The 23074-nt window shown below is 34.4% G+C and overlaps 1 protein-coding gene across 2 annotated transcripts in view; it reads right to left on the bottom strand.

Annotated features, from left to right (window-relative positions):
* The window catches only part of LOC145290674 (ubiquitin-protein ligase E3B-like), a 156996-nt gene that overhangs the window by 42945 nt on the left and 90977 nt on the right, over positions 1 to 23074 (bottom strand). For both annotated transcript variants that reach the window (XM_080136506.1, XM_080136517.1), the window contains 7 exons: positions 21137 to 21292; positions 17433 to 17607; positions 14443 to 14561; positions 9199 to 9313; positions 9012 to 9111; positions 2809 to 2928; positions 1995 to 2072 (listed from right to left, as the gene is read on the bottom strand). In XM_080136506.1, the coding sequence (XP_079992632.1) occupies positions 1995 to 2072; positions 2809 to 2928; positions 9012 to 9111; positions 9199 to 9313; positions 14443 to 14561; positions 17433 to 17607; positions 21137 to 21292 (863 nt within the window). The remainder of the gene's footprint in view (positions 1 to 1994; positions 2073 to 2808; positions 2929 to 9011; positions 9112 to 9198; positions 9314 to 14442; positions 14562 to 17432; positions 17608 to 21136; positions 21293 to 23074) is intronic.

Below are 23074 nucleotides of genomic sequence, written 5' to 3'. Positions count from 1 at the left end.
ACAAAACCAACCCCAACTACCAACGATGTACAGATTGGTTGGTATGACACGTCCATATATCTGAGGGAATATGATGTGAAAATTCAAAAACAGAGGAAATTGAAAGAAGAGAATTCCTTATCTAGCCAAGAAACAGATTGAAATCTACAAACAAATTCACAAAATTAGAAAGCAGTTTCACAACTAAAGATAATCTGGATACTGCATGTTAAAAACAGAGTTTTCTTAATCTAATATCACTTTAGAGATGTGATGTCTACATTTAAAAATCAGTATCATTTGTTGTAAAAAGAATATTTTTTAAATCATACTTCAGAAAGTTTAGTCATTCTTTGTGCTCAAAGTCAAAATCATAATTTGGTTATAGTCAGCTAACATACTTCCTAACTTTCGGTGTGGTTGCTACTGGAAGCAGTGATAAGACAAATCAGTTCCTTCCCTTTTATTGTTCTTCAGTATTTGTATTGTGAAGTGATGTATTGAAATAAAATATTAAAAAAGGATATTAAAAATTATAAACAATAAAAATAGCACAATTAGTCTTTATTTTCACTTTTAATAACAAAAGAAAAAACTAAGAGTTTATTTTATTTGAAATTTTATAAGAAATATGTTTATGAAATTATAAAAATACGTTTTTTTTTTTTAATTTTAAAAATAAAAGTTTTTTATTTGAATTTATATAAATATATTTATGAAAGTATAAAAATAAAATTATTGGAATCAAAATAACATAAATAATAAACTTCAAACATCATTAAAAAAATGTATCCAATGCGTAATATTCACAAAATAGTTTAAGATGTTCAATGTTTTCAATAATTCTTTTAAAAAAAGAGAGCAAAAAGTGTTTTAATTAAATTAAAGTGTTTTAATTAATTAAAAGAAAAAAGAAAAAAACTAATTTTAATAATTCTTAATTAAAATAAGATAAAAAAAAAACTTTTCAATTTAAATAAAAAAAATGATTCGAAAAACTTTAAAAAAATAAAAAAAAGAGTACATACACAGGGGAGATATAAGTGTGAAAGAAAAAAGAGAAGGAACTAATTTGCCTTGTCACTGTCTCCGGTTGCAGACACCCCTGAAGTTATGGAGTATGTTTGCTGACTATAATCCATAATTTAAATGATAATTTTGGTGCTAATCCATAACAAAAATAAAGAAAAGATCTTTGACACAAAGAAAATATTGTACATCAAAAATCACATAAATTGATTAAGTAGTTTTATTTTTGTAAAGAAAATCATTTTTAAACGAATTTGAGTTTTTCCAATGCCTCTCTGTCCATGGCTTTCTAAAACGTTGTAGAAGATTGAATTATTTGGAATTATCTCCCTTATCTTGTGAAATGATGTTGAGAGATCATTCATCATAATTTAGCAACAAAAAAAAATTTTTTTAAATAAAAATATTTGGTTAATTTCCATGTTTTTTTTATGTATATTTTCTGTCACGATTACATAACTATAAAGATTTGTTTTTATTTTGGTTCTTGTCTAGAATTACCCCTATATTAAAAGACAAAAATAAAGAAAAATCTGTACAATGTACGTACCTGTGACGAAACAAAAATAACATTCTAAAAATCATATAAATTGATCAAGTTGTCTTATTTTTAAATAAGAAAATCAAATTTTATGAGTATCCGAGAAGTGACTGTCTTGCTGGCATTTTGAAAAAAATCTCAAGAAACAAAGATAACTTAACAACAATGCATACTTCATAGATTTATATGGTAATACCTACGAATTCCCATTAATTTCTTTCAAATGATTTTCTTTATAAAAATAAAACTACTTGATCAATTTATGTGATTTTTAGAAGATTATATTTTTGTTTCATCACAGGTTTGTACATTATAAAGATTTTCTTGATTTTTGCTTTTTAATATCGAGGTAATTCTGGACAATAACTTTTGTTTGTTTTTTTTTTCTTGTGTGGGAGTTTTACAAATAAAAAAAATAATGGTTGAGAAATTCCTTTTTGCTTACCTGTTCATTAATGAATTTGACCCTGATGACACCTTTTAAGTTGCGTGCTGGCAATTGAGCTAATTGTCTGTAGCCATCCTAGAAGTTAGAAAAAAAAACGTTACTTTATTTACAGCAGGAGATTTATTTTAAAATTTACAAAAAAATCATTTACATAACTGTTCAAATCCTCAATCTTCATATTTTCTATCCAGATAGAAATTGACAAAAAAAAAAGTTGACTTCAACTTTCTTCAAGGCATGAAGCTGGAGAAGACAACAATTCTTTTTAACATATTCTTTATTTCTTTGCTATGTGATGTTATCTTTTATCAAGGCTGAAAATCACTTAAGGATAGGATTTAATCAGATGGATAAAATGTCTATTGAATAATGGAGAATATTATGAGAGGATTAAAAATGGATGAAATGAACAAATTTTAATAACTTTAAGACAGTTAATGACAAGTTAATGACAATGTATTTCTTGGCATTGGATTTGAAGATAACCATGTTGCACCCCGCAAGGAAGCAATCCTATGGTAATGTGTTCCACATATGAGAAGTTCTTGGAAAGAAACTCTGTCCATAGAAATTCTGCCTGATGCTAAGCATATAGAAAAAGAAAGGAAATTTCTTTTCAGTTGTGGTAAACAGACGAGTAATTTTAAGTTATAACTTATAAGGAAAAAAACATTTTTTGCTTAAACAAACTGGTACTTCAATTTTTGTACCAAATTTTCTCAGTGTATGTAAAAGAAAAAACAAATTAGAAAAATAAAAGTATAAAAAAAAAAAGAGCGCCATGCAAGAATTATTTAAAAATTTCACTCACCTCAACGATCCGGGAACGATGAATGGTGACCAGCGTGGACTGAGGGGATGCACAAGCAGACTCAGTCAGTCCAAGCAGGTCCTTTTCCTTCATCACATATTTTCGGAACAGGATAACTCGCTGACATAAAAAGAATTAAAGAATAAATAAATAAAAATTTTTCAAAGAAAAAGAAAAAGCTACCTCTTCCCTTTGTTTTATATATATATATATATATATATATATATATATAAACACACATAAATAAATAAATGCATCCCATAAATAATAAGGGTGATTCCTTCATATACACATATGAATAACACAAAGAGCTTATAGCTCTTAAAAAAAATGCTATGGTAGCGGAAAAAATAGAAATAACAGCGTTTTGAAGTTGTTAATATTGCTAAAAAAAATGCCAACAACAAATCGTGCATTCAAGTGGTGACTAATGGTGGCACATTTTGGTGTCATGATTTCGATTCTAACTTATGCTGACGATGGCTAAAAGCTAGAAACATGCAATGTCCATAGGTATACTCTTATGCACATAAATAATATTTAATAATAAAAATATATATACACACACATACATATGTAATGTCGCTACAAAGGGTTTGCAGGTTATATAAGAAAAATAAGGCATTCAAAATGTTTCTTATCATTATTACATGAGGAGTCATTTCGTGTATAAGTTCATTTATTTTACGCATCAAAACTCGAGAAATGCACAGTTAAAATGCGTAAACATTCAATGAGTAAAAAATCAATATGGCTGCCAGTTGCCATTTCGTAGACCAAGAAGTAGCCTTGACCTTGCGATCAAAAACTAAAATAGAGTAAAACGGAACGAATCGACAGGCCTTTGGTGAATCTGTTTAGTTTGTATCTTTATGAATTTATGTGAAGGAAGTAAGTGGCACAAATAAATTTGGCAAAATCACATTTTTCTCTTCAAGTGAACCCTGACCAAATATTCAAAATCACATTTTTCTCTACAAGTGAACCAAATATTCAAAATCACATTTTTCTCTACAAGTGAACCAAATATTCAAAATCACATTTTTCTCTACAAGTGAACCAAATATTCAAAATCACATTTTTCTCTACAAGTGATCCCTGACCAAATATTCAAAATCACATTTTTCTCTTCAAGTAAACCCTGACCAAATATTCAAAATCACATTTTTCTCTACAAGTGAACCCTGACCAAATATTCAAAATCACATTTTTCTCTACAAGTGAACCCTGACCAAATATTCAAAATCACATTTTTCTCTACAAGTGAACCCTGACCAAATATTCAAAATCACATTTTTCTCTTCAAGTGAACCCTGACCAAATATTCAAAATCACATTTTTCTCTACAAGTGAACAAAATATTCAAAATCATATTTTTCTCTACAAGTGAAGCCTGACCAAATATTCAAAATCACATTTTTCTCTTCAAGTAAACCCTGACCGAATATTCAAAATCACATTTTTCTCTACAAGTGAACCCTGACCAAATATTCAAAATCACATTTTTCTCTACAAGTGAACCCTGACCAAATATTCAAAATCACATTTTTATCTACAAGTGAACCCTGACCAAATATTCAAAATCACATTTTTCTCTACAAGTGAACCCTGACCAAATATTCAAAATCACATTTTTATCTACAAGTGAACCCTGACCAAATATTCAAAATCACATTTTTCTCTACAAGTGAACCCTGACAAAATATTCAAAATCACATTTTTCTCTTCAAGTAAACCCTGACCAAATATTCAAAATCACATTTTTATCTACAAGTGAACCCTGACCAAATATTCAAAATCACATTTTTATCTACAAGTGAACCCTGACCAAATATTCAAAATCACATTTTTATCTACAAGTGAACCCTGACCAAATATTCAAAATCACATTTTTCTCTACAAGTGAACCCTGACCAAATATTCAAAATCACATTTTTCTCTACAAGTGAACCCTGACAAAATATTCAAAATCACATTTTTCTCTTCAAGTAAACCCTGACCAAATATTCAAAATCACATTTTTATCTACAAGTGAACCCTGACCAAATATTCAAAATCACATTTTTCTCTACAAGTGAACCCTGACCAAATATTCAAAATCACATTTTTATCTACAAGTGAACCCTGACCAAATATTCAAAATCACATTTTTCTCTACAAGTGAACCCTGACCAAATATTCAAAATCACATTTTTATCTACAAGTGAACCCTGACAAAATATTCAAAATCACATTTTTCTCTTCAAGTAAACCCTGACCGAATATTCAAAATCACATTTTTCTCTACAAGTGAACCCTGACCAAATATTCAAAATCACATTTTTCTCTACAAGTGAACCCTGACCAAATATTCAAAATCACATTTTTATCTACAAGTGAACCCTGACCAAATATTCAAAATCACATTTTTCTCTACAAGTGAACCCTGACCAAATATTCAAAATCACATTTTTCTCTACAAGTGAACCCTGACCAAATATTCAAAATCACATTTTTCTCTACAAGTGAACCCTGACCAAATATTCAAAATCACATTTTTCTCTACAAGTGAACCCTGACCAAATATTCAAAATCACATTTTTCTCTTCAAGTGAACCCTGACCAAATATTCAAAATCACATTTTTCTCTACAAGTGAACAAAATATTCAAAATCATATTTTTCTCTACAAGTGAAGCCTGACCAAATATTCAAAATCACATTTTTCTCTTCAAGTAAACCCTGACCGAATATTCAAAATCACATTTTTCTCTACAAGTGAACCCTGACCAAATATTCAAAATCACATTTTTCTCTACAAGTGAACCCTGACCAAATATTCAAAATCACATTTTTCTCTACAAGTGAACCCTGACCAAATATTCAAAATCACATTTTTATCTACAAGTGAACCCTGACCAAATATTCAAAATCACATTTTTCTCTACAAGTGAACCCTGACCAAATATTCAAAATCACATTTTTATCTACAAGTGAACCCTGACAAAATATTCAAAATCACATTTTTCTCTTCAAGTAAACCCTGACCGAATATTCAAAATCACATTTTTCTCTACAAGTGAACCCTGACCAAATATTCAAAATCACATTTTTCTCTACAATTGAACCCTGACCAAATATTCAAAATCACATTTTTATCTACAAGTGAACCCTGACCAAATATTCAAAATCACATTTTGCTCTACAAGTGAACCCTGACCAAATATTCAAAATCACATTTTTCTCTACAAGTGAACCCTGACAAAATATTCAAAATCACATTTTTCTCTTCAAGTGAACCCTGACCAAATATTCAAAATCACATTTTTCTTTACAAGTGAACCCTGACCAAATATTAAAAATCACATTTTTCTCTTCAAGTGACCCTGACCAAATATTCAAAATCACATTTTTCTCTTCAAGTAAACCCTGACCAAATATTCAAAATCACATTTTTCTCTTTAAGTGAACCCTGACCAAATATTCAAAATCACATTTTTCTCTTCAAGTGAATCCTGACCAAATATTCAAAATCACATTTTTCTCTACAAGTGAACCCTGACCAAATATTCAAAATCACATTTTTCTCTTCAAGTGAACCCTGACCAAATATTCAAAATCACATTTTTCTCTACAAGTGAACCCTGACCAAATATTCAAAATCACATTTTTCTCTTCAAGTGAACCCTGACCAAATATTCAAAATCACATTTTTCTCTACAAGTGAACCCTGACCAAATATTCAAAATCACATTTTTCTCTAGAAGTGAACCCTGACCAAATATTAAAAATCACATTTTTCTCTACAAGTGAACCCTGACCAAATATTCAAAATCACATTTTTCTCTACAAGTGAACCCTGACCAAATATTCAAAATCACATTTTTCTCTTCAAGTGAACCCTGACCAAATATTCAAAATCACATTTTTCTCTACAAGTGAACCCTGACCAAATATTAAAAATCACATTTTTCTGTCCAAGTGACCCTGACCAAATATTCAAAATCACATTTTTCTCTTCAAGTAAACCCTTACCAAATATTCAAAATCACATTTTTCTCTTCAAGTGAACCCTGACCAAATATTCAAAATCACATTTTTCTCTTCAAGTGAACCCTGACCAAATATTCAAAATCACATTTTTCTCTACAAGTGAACCCGGACCAAATATTCAAAATCACATTTTTCTCTTCAAGTGAACCCTGACCAAATATTCAAAATCACATTTTTCTCTTCAAGTGAACCCTGACCAAATATTCAAAATCACATTTTTCTCTTCAAGTGAACCCTGACCAAATATTAAAAATCACATTTTTCTCTTCAAGTGACCCTGACCAAATATTCAAAATCACATTTTTCTCTTCAAGTGAACCCTGACTAAATATTCAAAATCACATTTTTCTCTTCAAGTGAACCCTGACCAAATATTCAAAATCACATTTTTCTCTTTAAGTGAACCCTGACTAAATATTCAAAATCACATTTTTCTCTTCAAGTGAACCCTGACCAAATATTCAAAATCACATTTTTCTCTTCAAGTGAACCCTGACCAAATATTCAAAATCACATAAACTACAGTGTACGCTTGAATTGTTAACGAAATGTCCAACAGTCTTTCTTTTCTCACCGTTCAATGATATATGGGGACACTTTGGTGATTATCTGATCAGTAGAAGTTGTAATTCTGAACTTACTGAATTCAGATTTTAATCAGTAGAGTTATGTCAAAACAATCCCTAGACTATTTCTTAACTAAAGCTTCCAATCGTAGTGCAAAGAGCGAGGCATGCCAGATAATTTTGCACATTGTATAAAAAAAATTATTATTTAAAAAGATTTTCAGTGAAAAAAAATCAAAAACAGCAGGAGTCATCTGTTGTGCGTTAATTTGTTGTTCACAAATAATAAAACTGCCAAATGGAGTTTTATTGCTGAAAATATTGCAATAATGATTGTATGGGTAGCAATTTTGGGGTGAGCACCCTATATATTAATACTCTGATTATATTTTTGTGCTTTATAAATTACATGAAAATTAAAGTATCTAAATCCACTTTAATTCATTTGTTCCCTTCAACCATCTCTGTCATACATTGGTGTTGACTAGTCCTCCAATTATGGTATGTTTTTTTCAGAATTGTTTGATCTAATTCCCGTTTACTCAAGACTAAGGCTAATAGGCATCTCCTGTCTATGTGATAATCATCTTTCATTCTTGTTAGAGCATTACATTAAGTGGCTTCATACCTTGTCTGGAACATTTACATATTAAAAAATATTAATGGCATCCAAAGTCAAAGTACTTTAATGGAATATGCTTTAACTCATAACATTGATGCCTCTTAAATTACATCAGAACTTGTTTAATGAAGGAAGTAAGTGGCACAAATAAATTTGGCAAAATCACATTTTTCTCTTCAAGTGATCCCTGACCAAATATTCAAAATCACATTTTTCTCTACAAGTGAACCAAATATTCAAAATCACATTTTTCTCTACAAGTGAACCCTGACCAAATATTCAAAATCACATTTTTCTCTACAAGTGAACCCTGACCAAATATTCAAAATCACATTTTTCTCTACAAGTGAACCCTGACCAAATATTCAAAATCACATTTTTCTCTACAAGTGAACCAAATATTCAAAATCACATTTTTCTCTACAAGTGAACAAAAAAATGGCAAAAGAAATGATTGGCAGAACTCATCATGTTTCTGAATTTTGGAGATGGAGACTGATTATTTGGATTACTTTGACTACTGTTCTCATCTGGAATGTTATTTTCACAACGTTTTGGTCAGGTGTATCTTGTTGAACTGAGGAATCTTCTTGTTAAACTCAGGATTCTGCATGGAAATGTGAACGGAACCTTTATTTAATCTATTGAGGCAGCATGTTTTCACTCTATCAGCCACAACTGAGTAGAAGACCTCAGTAATTCGCAATTGCATTTTTGAGTGTAGCCTCCACAAGACTATAACTTACGACTGAATTTTACCAAGCACTTTATTCATTAAGCCACAGGTTCTTGTGGACAATTCTAATATGAATTTTAGGAGATTCCCGAGTTCAACAAGCTATACCTGAAGAAAGTTGGAGGTTATAAAGTGTTGTGAAAATAACACTGAAAATCATAATAGTAGTCTGACTAATCCAAAAAATATGAATCCATGGATGGTAGGATAAGGGTTAATCCTGCATATAATCCTCATTATAATCTTACCTCACTAAATGGAATAATGTGGGGCACTTTTTGCATCATAAATTGAGCACTTTTTCGTCCAGCCTCCAATTCTGATATCACGGTCGATGGTTTCACATCTCTGAAAGAAAAAAAAACAAAAACTCAAATATAAACGAATAACGATATGTCAGCTTTCACGTAAACTGTACAAAAAATAATTTCTTACCGTATTAACCAATGATCCTTGGGCGTGAAAGTTCTACGGCTGTCTCGTTCATAGAGAATCATCAGTAAACTTCTGGCAGACCCAAATACATCACTGGATGCAGCTACTTGGATATCTGAAAGATAACATAACAAAGATGACATATGATGAGAACAAACTTGAAAGAAGGAGGGATAAATAAAGACCTGGTCAGACATAGATTAGTTTGGAAGTCAATTTTTAAAAGCTGTCCAATGCATACCAGCATGTAAAAATGCAAAAGAAGAAGATGACGAACTTGATGATATAGAGGGAAAGATGGATAGATACCTGGCCAGAGATAGGTTAGTTTGGAAATAAATTTCCAAAATTTGCCCACCACTTGCCAGAACAAGAAAATATTGAAGAACATGGTGTTGATGATGATGAAATGAATGTTGACCATTTATATTCTCTGGATTATTCAGACATTTGCATTTTGATTGTTATGTTCTTTTATTTTTTCAAAATAATATTTTTCAATATTGAAAAATTATAATTGTACAAAAACTTTATTATGTAGATACATATTAGCTTAAAAAAATGTACGTAAATTTGTTTATTTTTGCTTTTATAAAATAAAAAGATTTCTAGCTGGTATCATTATGATGGCTGTTTGAATTATGTTCCTTAGCCATTAAACTTCAGGTAGAAAATGGCGGACAAGACATTTCGCTTTTGAAATTTTTTTTTTTTTTTTTTAAAGGTAGTCATCACTTATCAAGGCCCGGAAGCCACTCGGGGATAAGGGTTATTGCGTGTACAGTATGTTAGCATTGGAGACTTGATAAAGTGTCTTACTTAAGGGACGGTTCATCGGGAATTTGTTTACATTGGACTTGAAGACATCTAGATTGTAGTCAGATGGGAAACAGGCAACTGGAACAGAGTTCCACAGGCGTGCACTTCTAAGAAAGAAGCTTTGTTCATGGAATCTACGTTTTGATTTTGGCACAGATAAGAAGTGGGGAAAATTTTTGACAGTGGTTTCAGCTAGACAAGTGTTTATCGTGAAAGATTGGCAAGGGGGGGGGCCAGAGATTGGAGCTTAGACGAGCACCTGCCATGGTAGTAATGATAAAACAAAGACATGCTCGCAACGTCTCTCCTGTGGGAGCGAGGTTGCAGGGAAGAGAAAAGGGCATCACCCACTAGGCCCCGAAGCCTATTTTGTACTCTGTCAAGGCAGGATAGGCTGTTTTTAGCAGCTCCTGCCCAGATGTGGCAGCAGTACTCCATCCTTGGACGTACTTGGCTTCTATACAGATAGAGAATTGCATCAGAGGTGAGATATCTTCTGGAGCAGTAGAAGGATCCTACCATTTTTCCAGCGACCTTGGCAACTGACTTGATGTATATGTTCCATTTCAGGTCAGGAGTAAAGGTTAAGCCCAGAAGCTTATCAAAACATGGAGCTTCCCCTAGACAAGAGCCACCCATTTCAATTGATGCCAGATGGGGATCAGAGCACTGATGATGTAAAGATAGGAGCTTGGTTTTAGATGCATTAAAAGTAACTAGCCACCTCCTCCCCCACTGTACCACGCGCTCAAGATCAGAGAAGAGAGAATCAGAGAGAACTTTGTCATTTACGGCCTTTGATGTGTTGCCATAGATGGTCATGTCATCAGCATAGATGTCAATGAATGATTTAAGTATATGTTTTGGGAGATCATTGATATATATCAGGAAGAGAGTTGGGCCTAGGATGGACCCCTGAAGGACTCCAGCATTAATATTGAGGGCTTCTGTTTTCTGTCCATCAACCACTACTCTTATGAGCCTATCGGAGAGAAATTATTTAATGATCGAGAAAACATTTCCAGTTATACCATAGTTGGAAATCTTGTGAAGTAGGCCTTTATGCCATACCTTATCGAAGACCTTTGATATGTCAAGAGCAATTGCTCTAGAGAGGAAGCCTTTGTCAAGAGATTTGTTAATCCTATGAGATATAACAGTTAGCACATCTGCTGTAGATCTGGCAGAACGGAAACCATATTGCATGTCACTAAAAAGGTTATTTCTGCTGAGGTGGTTGACTACTTCTCTATTTAATATGGATTCCAGCAGCTTCCTCATGACACACAGGAGACTTATTGGTCTGTACTGAGAGGGAAATTACTTATCACCTGAATTCTTAAATACAGGGCATACTGATGAGGTTTTCCTAGGTGTTGGGAAGCACTTCTCTTTAAGGCAACGCTTAAAGAGTTTTGTAAGTATAGGGGCAAGTTCTGGTTGAAGCTTTTTCAGCACAATGACTGGAATGCCATCAGGACCAGTTGCTTTACTGGAATCAAGGTTCTTGATTAGCTTGACGACCTCACGCACAGATATTTGTATGTTGCAGAGCATTTTGTCCGTTATAGAAGGAAATATGGGGAGTTGATGGCCTTCGTCGCATAGGGTAGAATTAACTGCAAAGTTCTTGGCAAATAATTTGGCCTTATCTGATGCTGACGAGATGACCTCAGGTCAATTGATGATGGTGGGGATAGAACGCATGCTTCTGTTCAGGATCCTGTTTGCTATTTCTGTGCGCGATGGCAGCAGCACATTCTGGGGAGAACTATGGCTGGCTATTAGGTTTTTGTTGGAATTTTTTGGATGGTATGAATTGGTCTTTGCCTACAATTAGCCATTCGGTCAGGTCTGATACTATAGAGGACACATCCTTTTCAAACATGGAATGCAGGGGTAGATCAGATATAAGTGTACGGAAGCTATCCCAGTCAGCCATAGAGTATCGATATACAGTATGGTGGTGAGGTACATCTGAAGACTTATTGCATTTCATTTTTATCTTAACTGATACAACTGAGTGGTCAGAAGATCCCAGAGGAGATAGAACGGAACTTGAACATAGCTCAGGGGAAGTTGTGAGAAAAAGGTCTAGAGGCTTGCATACTGACCGGAAGTATCGGGCACTTGGGTGGGTTCATGAACAATCTGGGTGAGGTCATAGGCAATGACAAAATCATGACAGAACCTCCCCTCATCATCTGTCTTGTTAGAGTGGGTCCGCCATTCCCCATTGTGAACATTGAAGTCACCACAAATGTGGATGTTAGCTGAAGGGTGAGCAGACAGGATGTGGTCAATTTTTTCAGATATGCTCTTAAAGATAGTAACTCCGCTGTTGTGGGGGCGATAGAGAGCAAATATAAATGCAGTGGTGTAAGCAAGTGCAACCCGGAAGCACATATAAGGTAAATTAGGGTCTTCTCTGGAGATATCCCTACCACACTGAAAGCCACATATTCCATGTCCATGGCAATCTTGGGGGGTCAGATTTAGATGTTAAGTTAGAGTATCCTTTAATTATGAATTCGTCAAGGGAAGTGGTCGGTCTTATGCCAGTTTCGCTTAGGAAGAATATGTCTGGTTTCATCTCCTGTAATTAGGTTTCAACCTCTGGAAGGTTGGAACGTAGGTTGGAGAAGGAGACATGGTAGTAGGGGTCTACGTTGGAGGATGGGGTTCTAGGTTTACATGTGTAATTTTTCTGGAGATATTTCATGTTGAGGATTGGGATTTGTGGAACAAGTCAATAGATTTGGTTAGAGCAGGACAGAGAGGGAAAGTAAGAGAGAAACAGAGTTAAAAAAATTTTTTGTGTGTGTTTTTCATCATTTAAAAAAATACTTGATGAATTTACATAATATTTTGGTGGACTGTCGTTTTTTTACACCCAACACGTAAGTGAATAATACCACTTTTGTATCATTTCGTTAATTTTATTTTTACAAGCAGTTTTTTAAATATTGAAGTAAAACTGAATACCTAATTTTCTCTTCCAACAATGGAAAGTATGACTGTAATGGACGAATATTAACTCTAATTACTTTTTATTGCTCTTAACAACATACAGAATTGTTAATAAGATTCACAATCTTTTCTACAACCCAGCCATTTAATGACATGCTGGGACACTTTGGTGATCGTCTCATCAGTAAGAGGTATAATCCTGAATAGCCTTTATACTCACCGAACCCTAATACCCATCCAGATTTTTATTTGTTAGATTAATCTAAAAGATAAACTATATCAAAACAATCCCCAGATTGTTTTTAACTGAAGAAGCTCATTACAGTTCAAATCAGGTATAGCCAGGTTTACTTGAAATGCAATGGTGCACATTTAGAGCAGATCAGTGAATGGTGATAAATCAAAGACTGTTGGATGTTCATGACTAAATCTTTGTGGACAAGTCAGTCATAGACTAAAGTTTATTTGTATCAGATATGATTGGATTGTAGAAAGGACTATCAGTTTTATTGATGATTGTTTGCGTGCGGGCATTTTTAGGGGTCACCTTGTATTACATATGGCATCAGAAGGACTCTTCATGGCAAATTTGGTATACTAGGTTTAATGTAGATACAACCTAAAAATAATGAACTTATTTCCCTTGAACTGAAGACTGGAGAGTCATCGCCTTTGGGAAAAAGGAGATCCACTAAGAGAATTTTGGAAGGTAAACAAATGTATCTCGCATCACAGTTAATAGAATTCATAATCCTTTCTGCTATGGTACAATTGAACTTCACTCTATGCCCAACGAGTTCATCAAATTTTAGCCAAGAATTTGTTTTATTGCTGTTCAATGATAAACTGTTAATTACAGGCTAAAAAATAGTTATTTCCCTTAGACCGAAAAAAGATAGTTATCGCCCTTGGAAAAAAACGAATCTGCTCGTAACAAGTTTGAGAGATAAACAAAGTATGTCTCACATCACAGACTTTCATCATCACGCATCCAACAGCTTCTCCTTTACTATCTTGCTCTGTAAGTTTGTGAATAAATCTATTAAAAACTATATTTTGTCCTTTGCTCATTTTTTAGTTAGTATTGAACAGATAGCGTGTATCATCAGATGTAATAATTCATATATTTGCATATACAAGATTCACGCCTAAGCAAATTAACCAATCATTATGAATTTTAATGCTCACTTTTGATTTGGTATTGAACCAATGACGTGTATCATCAGATGTAACTATTTTGGAACTAATAAGTGTAGTATAATTTCAACACTTATATGACACCTTAGTTATGTCAAGGGCTCTCCATGTCAAACTTGGTAGATTTTTTACCAGCAAAACCAACAAAAATGCTAAATTATAATTACTTCCATGCGTGGCATATTTTCAGGTTTACACTATATCACAATTATTACAGAAAATAAATGAAGTGAAGTATATAAGCATTTGTTTACTTACCCATTAAGTGGTTCCAAATAACCTTGAAGACAAAATGATTGAGGAAATCGCCCATCTTGATGTAATCTTCAAGGGAGAACATGAATTGTTGCTCATACATCTCCATGTCGTCTAGTGTGCTGTAAATAATGAATGTAAGGTAATCTTGCAATAGAGTTAACAGCCAAGAAATCGAAAAAAAAAAAAATGACAACTTCCACCAAATTAACGACACGGATTGAAAATTTGAGTGTGCCAACTTTGAATCCAGTTTGTTTCAGAAAAACTCTTTCATCAAATCCACACCTTACCTTGTATCTAACCGACTGGTGAGGAATTAAATAAAATAACTTTCACTAAATGCATGAAAAATTAATTTTCCATGGACATGTCTACTTTTAATGTCCTGAAACTTTTTTTAAATCTAAAAATTAAAGCTTGTTCAAAACTCTCCCTTTGGCCACACAAGAGAAAAAAAAAGTGGTCGAACAATAGAGAGACAAGCAGTTATTTTCTTTCTCATGTCGCAAAACAGAGAATCCCATCCATATTCGGTTTAACATCCATTTTACATGTTGGCATGTGTTGGACGGCTTTAGAAATTAATTTCCAAACCAATTCATCTCTGATCAAGTTTCTAGTTATCCCTCTGTCTCTCAAATTCATCCTTATCACTACCTCTCATGCTTGCGATAGGTTAAATTTTTTTTTGTTTTTGTTTTTTGTTGTTTTTTCACAGGAATTTAAATTGCATTCTTTATTTTTACATTTTTTTTTTTTACTCAAAGCTTTTTTAAACCATATATTGAGTTTTTAGATATTTATGGCTAGGTTTCCTTCCTCTTATCTATTTGTCTGTTTGGTACCAAAGGTACTTTTTTTTTTACTCAATGCTTCTTTAGACTATATATATATATATATATATATATATATATATATATATATATATATTTGCAAGATTACTGAATTTAAGTACACATTGATATCTAAATAGGTGATAGAATATTTAATCAACATTCATCATTGTAGTAGTGTTAGTTACTATTTTTAATAATTTATTTATTAGTGAGTTACCACTTAGACCTCAGTCAAGCACCTTACACGGAAATAATATTGAAAGAATGGATGAAAATTCTTGGGTCAGTAGATGTAGAAGGTAACAAGTCCAATTCACAAGAGACGGTCAAGGAGGAAGTGATAAAATGGACTTAAGAGAAAGAGAAATGAATAAAGACCTGGCCAGATATAGGTTCATTTGGAATCAATTTCTTAAAGCTGTCCAACACATGCCAACATGTAAAACAGATATTAAACCACTGATAATGATGAATAGAGAAAGACCAGCAATGTCTCTTTTGTGAGTGCAATGACAGTGCAGAGAGGCCAAATGGTAAGCAGCTATAATTAGCATGCGGCCACTGCAAGAAAACAGTGGATGCAAACCTAAACGCATGTGATTACGAGGAGAGAGTGAGTATGTAAAATAAGCGGTATTGAGAGTTCAAAAGAGCTAAATAAAACAAGACAGATTTTTTTCATTCCAGATTCAATTTTGTTTTGGACGCCATATTGTTTGCATGTGTTTTTGACTGGTATTGTTTATCATGTTGAAGAGACAAAACAAGGACTACTGCTACTACTTATCAGTAGTACAGGTATGTGTTGTCACTGGTGTTCCCAGGTTTTTGACACAGTAAGAAAAGGGTAAGGAGCTGCAGAGAACAGAAGATTGGATTGCAAAGTCGATTTTGTACACTGTTAAGACAAGAAAAAGTGTGCTCTGGGTCATCATCATGCAGTCTGTCAGTCTTGACGATGACTAGTCGGGGCCTCTGCTTTATCCTTCGGTGTTGGTATAGTCCTCTTTCTGTGTGAAACATCTGGTCACAGGCACTGCATATGTGGTGCCAGGGTTGTGTTGTCTACAGTGTCTCAGCTCTAAGGCTTCTCCAATCTTTCTCTCTATTTCTTTCTTTCCTTTGTGAAGACTGTTCCGCCAACCACTCCTTTCTTTGGCTTGTTCCTCCCAACTCTCGACATTGATGTTCATTGCCTTCAGGTGCCGCTTTGTTACATCTTTGTAGCGAAGCTTCTGACCTTCTACCCTGCGGGTTCCATTTTCCAGTTCCCCATAGAAGATCATCTTTGGAATTCGGTTTTTTTCCAGTCTGTGCCCGGTCCATCATAGTTGCATAGTAGCAATGGTAGCTTCCACACTATCTAGGTTTGCTTTCCTGAGAACTTCCGTGTTTGGTATAAAGTCATTCCATTTGAATTTCATGATCCTTCTCAGGTGTGTCTGTTGGACGGCTTCCAATCTCCTTACGTGTTCTCTATACAGAGTGTAGGTCTCTGCTGAATACAGCAGGGCTGGCAGGACGATGGTTTTGTAGACTCTGCACTTCGTCTCTAGCCGGATACCAGCCCTTGTCTAGAGCCTCTTTTCTAGTAGTATTTCCCCAAAAAGGGCAACATACTCCATCTTTGGATCTTGATGAACTTCACAATAATGATATAAAGAATGGATTGCATGGCAATTAGTGGAAGCATCCAGGTGAGATATTTAAAAGAATCTTAACTTACTAGAAGTTATACAGAATTTCGGATTTGTTTAGATGAGGACTGATAATTTGTATACTTTGGATTATTTGGTCTACTATTCTCATTTTGAGTGCTATTCTCACAATGATTCTCCAGCCTTCTTCGGATATATCCCAGAGTTCAACAAAACACATCTGAAGAAGGTCCCAGATTACATCGTCCGAAACATTGTGAAAATAACACTCACGATATGAACTGTAGTCCAAATAACACAAGTTATAGCAAGGTGTTAAAAAAATGAGGAGCTGTCAAGGAAAAGTGTAAATTAATTAATTTCTTTTAATGTTGAAATAGGAGTACTTATTTATTTTTCTAAGGAGTCTTTCTTTTTACTTCTTCTGGTGTAGAGGCATATGAAAATGAAAAGAAGAATGTACAAAATTTGAAAAAAAATAGTAATAGTCACTTACATGATGAGATGTCCAGCCGATTCACAAAAAAGGGAAAGCAGACTAAACACTGGATGATCTGTAGAGTTTGGAGTTTGTGTCAGTAATTCTAGAAACACTTTAAGGCCACAATTTGGACCAAGATCACATAAAAATTTCCATAAAATTGGTAAAAGAACCTCATTGTAGCTTAGGCCTACAACATAAAAAAAATAAAGAAATTAAAAGCAAGAAAAGAATATCAGTACGATAACCATATATAGACAATGTTTAAAGATTTTTAATGCTCCAATATTTTTTACAAAACTTAATCTTTCTTTTCTTTCATGTTCTTGGAATGCTGATCATGTGGTGATAGTGATAGACATTACTCTAAACTCTCGACCCCAAATTGAAGAGCCATTGCTCAAAACAACAAGGTACTACAAAAAAGGTGACTGGCATGCCATTGGAGATCACATCAGAGATTCAACATGGGGAAATATCTTTTCTCTTCCTGCAGAACAGTGTGCAAATGAGACTACTGAATGATTCAAAACTGCAATTGAAGCACACGTTCCCACGCGGAAGTTCTATAGCAAACTCTCTCCAATGGTTTACTTCTACTTGCACAGTTGCTATTGCTCAGTGGCAACATGTATACTTCAGATTTATCAGGTATAAGTCCAATACAAACAAACAAAAGTTTATAGAAGCTAGAAGTAATTGCAAGAAAGAACTAGCAATAGCTAAGAAAGAATACACCAAAACTACCAGAAAATGCAATTAAGTACAGAGGTTGAGAACTTGAGAGAAATCTACAAAAGTGTGGTAAATAATAAGCAATCAACCGTTCTCCGACTGTCCAACAATAGTGAGGTTGCTTGCATGGGAACCAAGAAAGCTAACATGCTTGCCAATCGGTTTGCCTCAAACTCTACATTGAACCCAGCAAATCACTCCCTTCCTGATTTTCCTTTGCAGACAGAAACCATATTGGATGGTCTGAAAAATCACCCTTTCTCAAGTGCACAATATCATAAAAATCCTAGACACCTCAAAAGCATGTTGATCTGATCTCATCCTGGCTGTACTATTAAAGAAATGCACCGCTGAGGTTACTCTTGTTCTCTCTAAACTCTTCAACAAATGCCTTCATGAATCATGCTTTCCTGACCGCTGGAAAATTGCTTCTGTGGTTCCAGTTTACAAGAATTCTGTCGAAAGAACTGACCCACTAAATTATCATCCCATTAGCCTCCTCCCTCTTTTCGCCAAAATATTTGAGTTCATAATTAATTAAGCTCTAGTCCACCACCTGACAGATGCTAACTTCTGTTCGACCATCAATATGGATTTAGGTAAGCCTGTTTTACTGCAGATATTCTAACTGTAATCTCTGAACGTATATACCATGCACTGGATAAGAAAAGGGAGGGGAGGACAGTAGCCCTAGATATATCTAAGGCTTTTGACAGGGTATGGCATGATGATCTTCTTATGAAAATCAGATCCTATCCAAGGCAATGGTGGAAACCCTATAGGAAGACTTCCAGCCTGTAGTGGAATGGGGTCAAAAGTAAATGGTAACATTCAATGCTGCCAAGTCTAAGCTTGTCTCCTTTAATAATTACAAGAAACCTTCTCAACCATCAATAGCTATGGCTAACGATACATTACCTGAAAGTACTTTGTTCAAAATCCTTGGTTACAGGGAACATGAGCTGGAACAGATACACCAAGGGCATTGCCGTGGCTGCTGAAAGGAAGGTGGGCTCTCTCTACTGTGCTAGAAATTTACTTACACCTGAAAGTATCCTGTACCTCTATAAGGCCACCATTCGCCCATATATGGACTATTGTTGTCACATTTGGGCTGGTGCATTTGATACTAATCTTTCACTTCTGGACAGGCTTCAAAAGTGAGTCGCCAACCTGATAGGCCCTGAACTGTCATCTAAGCTAAAACCTCTGTCCCATCAACAAAATGTTGCATCTCTCTGTCTGTTTTGCAAGTATTTTAATGGTGGATGTTCTGACCGACTACAGACACTTGTACCCCATTGACGTAATCATCCGTTGACATCTATGCTGATGACACGACCATCTACGGCAACACATCAAAGGCTGTAAATGACAAAGTTCTCTCTGATTCTCTCTCCTCTGATCTCAAGCGCGTGGTTCAGTGGGGGAAGTCGTGGCTGGTTACCTTCAATGCATCTAAAACCAAACTCCTATCTTTACATCATCAACGCTCTGATCCCCATCTGGCATTAATTGAAATGGATGGCTCTCGTCTGGGAGAAGCCCCGTGTTTTGACAAGCTTCTGGGTTTGTCCTTTACTCCTGATCTGAAATGGAACACGTACATCAAGTCTGTTGCCAAGGTCACTGGAAAGATGGTGGGATCCTTCTACCGCTCCAGAAGATATCTCACTACTGATGCAATTCTCTATCTTTATAAAAGCCAAGTACGTCCAAGGATGGAATACTGCTGCCATATCTGGGCAGGAGCTGCTAACAACAGCCTATCTTGCCTTGACAGAGTACAAAATAGACTTTGTGGTTTAGTGGGGGATGCCCTTTTCTCTACCCTGCAACCTCTCTCCCACAGAAGAGACGTTGCGAGCCTATCCTTGTTTTATTGTTATTTCCATGGCAGGTGCTCGTCTGAACTCCAATCTCTGGTCCCCCCCCCCCATCCTCGCCAATCTTTCACGGAAAACACTTGTCTAGCTGAATCCACTGTGAAAAATTTCCCCCACTCTTTATCTGTGCCTAAATCAAAACGTGGATTCCATGAACAAAGCTTCTTTCTTAGAACTGCACGCCTGTGGAACTCTGTTCTGTCTGCCTGCTTCCCACCTGACTACAACTTGGATGTCTTCAAGTCCAATGTTAACAAATTCCTAATGAACTGCCCCCTTAAGTAAACACTTCATCAAATCTCTACACTAACGTACTGTACTTGTAATAACACTTATCCCTGAGTGGCTTCCGGGCCTTGATAAGTGGTGACCACCGTGTAAATCCAGCAAGGAGCCAAGTCCCACCCCTACACAGTACAGATCCCTAGATGTAAGAAAGCCTTCTACTTTAATAGTTTCTTCTCCAGAATTGCTAGACTTTGGAATTCTCTTTCAAGTTCCTGCTTGTTCAACTGTACTGACATGCAGCAGTTCAAGTGTAATATGAACAGACATCTCGCTGCTCAATTCCCTACATAGTATCCCTGCAACTTATGCCCCTGATAGTAGCCCCTACATCAAAGTGGCACTGCGTCTTGTTTGGAGTGAAAATATAAAAAAATTTTAAAAAAACAAAAATAACCATACACTTTGCGACAACTATCAATTGAAGTAAACATGGTGGATGGAAAAAGTAGGAAAGTGCAGAAAAAATCACATGGTACAACCTCAAATATATGTAGTCTGAAAAATCAACATTTCTCATAAAGGCAGTCTACAATATTCTACCAGCACCAGTTAACATTCATATCTGGGAGTTAACTACATTTGATTAGTTGAATGATTCAAACTCCAAATCCAAGTATTATGAAACTCAACTTCTTACCATGAAGCTAGAGACATGAATTTGGAAAATTAGCTTATGGAAACATGGATAAGCAAGAAAATATGCTAGTAGAAATGAAGACACAGAATACATTATCACCACTGGACTTTGGTAGATTCATTCAACCGTATTAGTTTTGGTAAAAATATGAATGAAAAAAATAAATAGCATACCTCCCAAGATATCCAGACGCAACTGACTCAAAGTATCAATGGCCCGCTGGTAAAGAGCACAAGGTAAGCACGTTGCCCGTGCAACATGACTTCCAAGTTTTATTTTCCCAACGGTATTCTTTGATGAAGCTTTTTCCAGAGCTTTTTTTAAAAGGCCTGAAACATAAATATAATTTGACATTTTGAAAATAATTTAAAGGGTTAAAGCTTGGGAGTGGAGAGCAAATTATCAAACAAAAAAACAAAACAAAAAAAAAATTCCAAATAATTTAAAACTTTCCTTGAAACTTTACAGCAAGTAGAGAACCTAATTTACATAGATTTTGTTGGACTGTTGCCCTTATCAATCAGGTCTCTTCTGGTATTTATTCACGGTGATGCCTTTCCTATATTTGAATGGGAGATTAATGGATTATTTTTCATCATCATATTCGATTTATAACACCTGTTTTACAAGCTGACATGTATTGGATGCTTTTAGAAATTGACTTTCAAACTAACCAACTTCTGCACAGGTCTTTATTTATCTCTCAGATTCATTCTTATGTTTTCCTTGATATCCCTTTGCCAACTGACCCTGCTATCTCAACTGTTCTGCATTTATTAACTGAAACACTCTACTCCATTCCTTCACTGAGATCAAATCAATGACGTCTAATGTTCTGTACACATCTCTCTATCTTATCCAGATTTAATCTTCTTCTGCCGTCATCAGATCTAAGCTCTTCCTCAGGAATCACATTATACACCCATTATATCATTGTCACATTATTTCTTTTCATACAACACATATCCTAAATTCTCACTGGCCAGGTTTCACTTCCATACATTATCACACTTTGTACACATGCCTAATAGACTCTTCCTTTGGTCAACAGTGGTTAGTAATGGTAAAAGCTTCCTGAGCTCACTCCATCCACTAAGGTAACAAAACTTCTCAATAACCTCACTAAATATACTTTCTCATCTGTCTCCATTGTCTTGCACAACTTGCACATAAACTGGTTATCGTTTTTCAAACTATAATTTCACAGCACTTTTTTTTTTTTTTTTAACTTCTTATGTATCCAATGTTTACAAATATCATAAAAGATGGAGTTGTTCCTAACTTTCTTTTCACAAACTGAGATGAGAAAATTTTTTTCTGGGGGTTTTCCAATACAATCACTATTGTTTTTTTTCAATACATTAATACAATAATCTTGAAGTTTATTTTAAAATGCTATTAACATGTCTACCTATTGCTACATAAGGAATCACATGGTTTGGCTGTTTTGTTTTACATCATATCAACCTTTCTTGGGTTAACGCCGAATCCAGTAATTTAGAAAAAAGTTTTGATAACGTGTTTGTTTTGTAGAGAAAAATTGTTGTTCTTGTTTTTGACTTTGTAGAACATGATTGAGTTTTGCAAAAAGAAAGGAAAAAATAATAACCTCAATGTTTTGTGCATTTTAAGTTAGAAAGCCACTATTTTCAGACAACTTGATGTGGTAGCACCAGGAGCAATCCCATGGAGCACAATATTAAAATTTTTATAAAACACTGTATTTAAATTTTTTTGTTGTGTGTTATTAACAGTTCTGATATGAATACTAAATTGATTGAAGATGCTGTAACAACCCAGCATATGGACAAACTTTTTCTTATTCTTCAGCGTGGCTCAATCAGTTTTGTATGATTTGCTAAAATCAACAAAAATTATATCTAAATATATGAAAACATTACCATGAACGAAAAATATGCTTGTAGAAAATGGGAGGAAACACGAGTTGAAATGTAGTAAAAATATAAATATTAACAAAATATGTATTATTTTCACTTGGGAACGTCAACCTATTTTCGCTTTGAAATGTTTTGACTATTTTCATTTTGGAATGTTCTTACTATTTTCACTTGGAAACGTTCCGACTATTTTCACTTGGGAACGTTCCGACT

This window comes from Euprymna scolopes, chromosome 1 (assembly GCF_053919585.1).
Source record: "Euprymna scolopes isolate OS-2025 chromosome 1, ASM5391958v1, whole genome shotgun sequence".
Classification (NCBI taxonomy): Eukaryota; Metazoa; Mollusca; class Cephalopoda; order Sepiida; family Sepiolidae; genus Euprymna; species Euprymna scolopes.
This window is presented reverse-complemented; position numbering and strand designations above follow the sequence as displayed.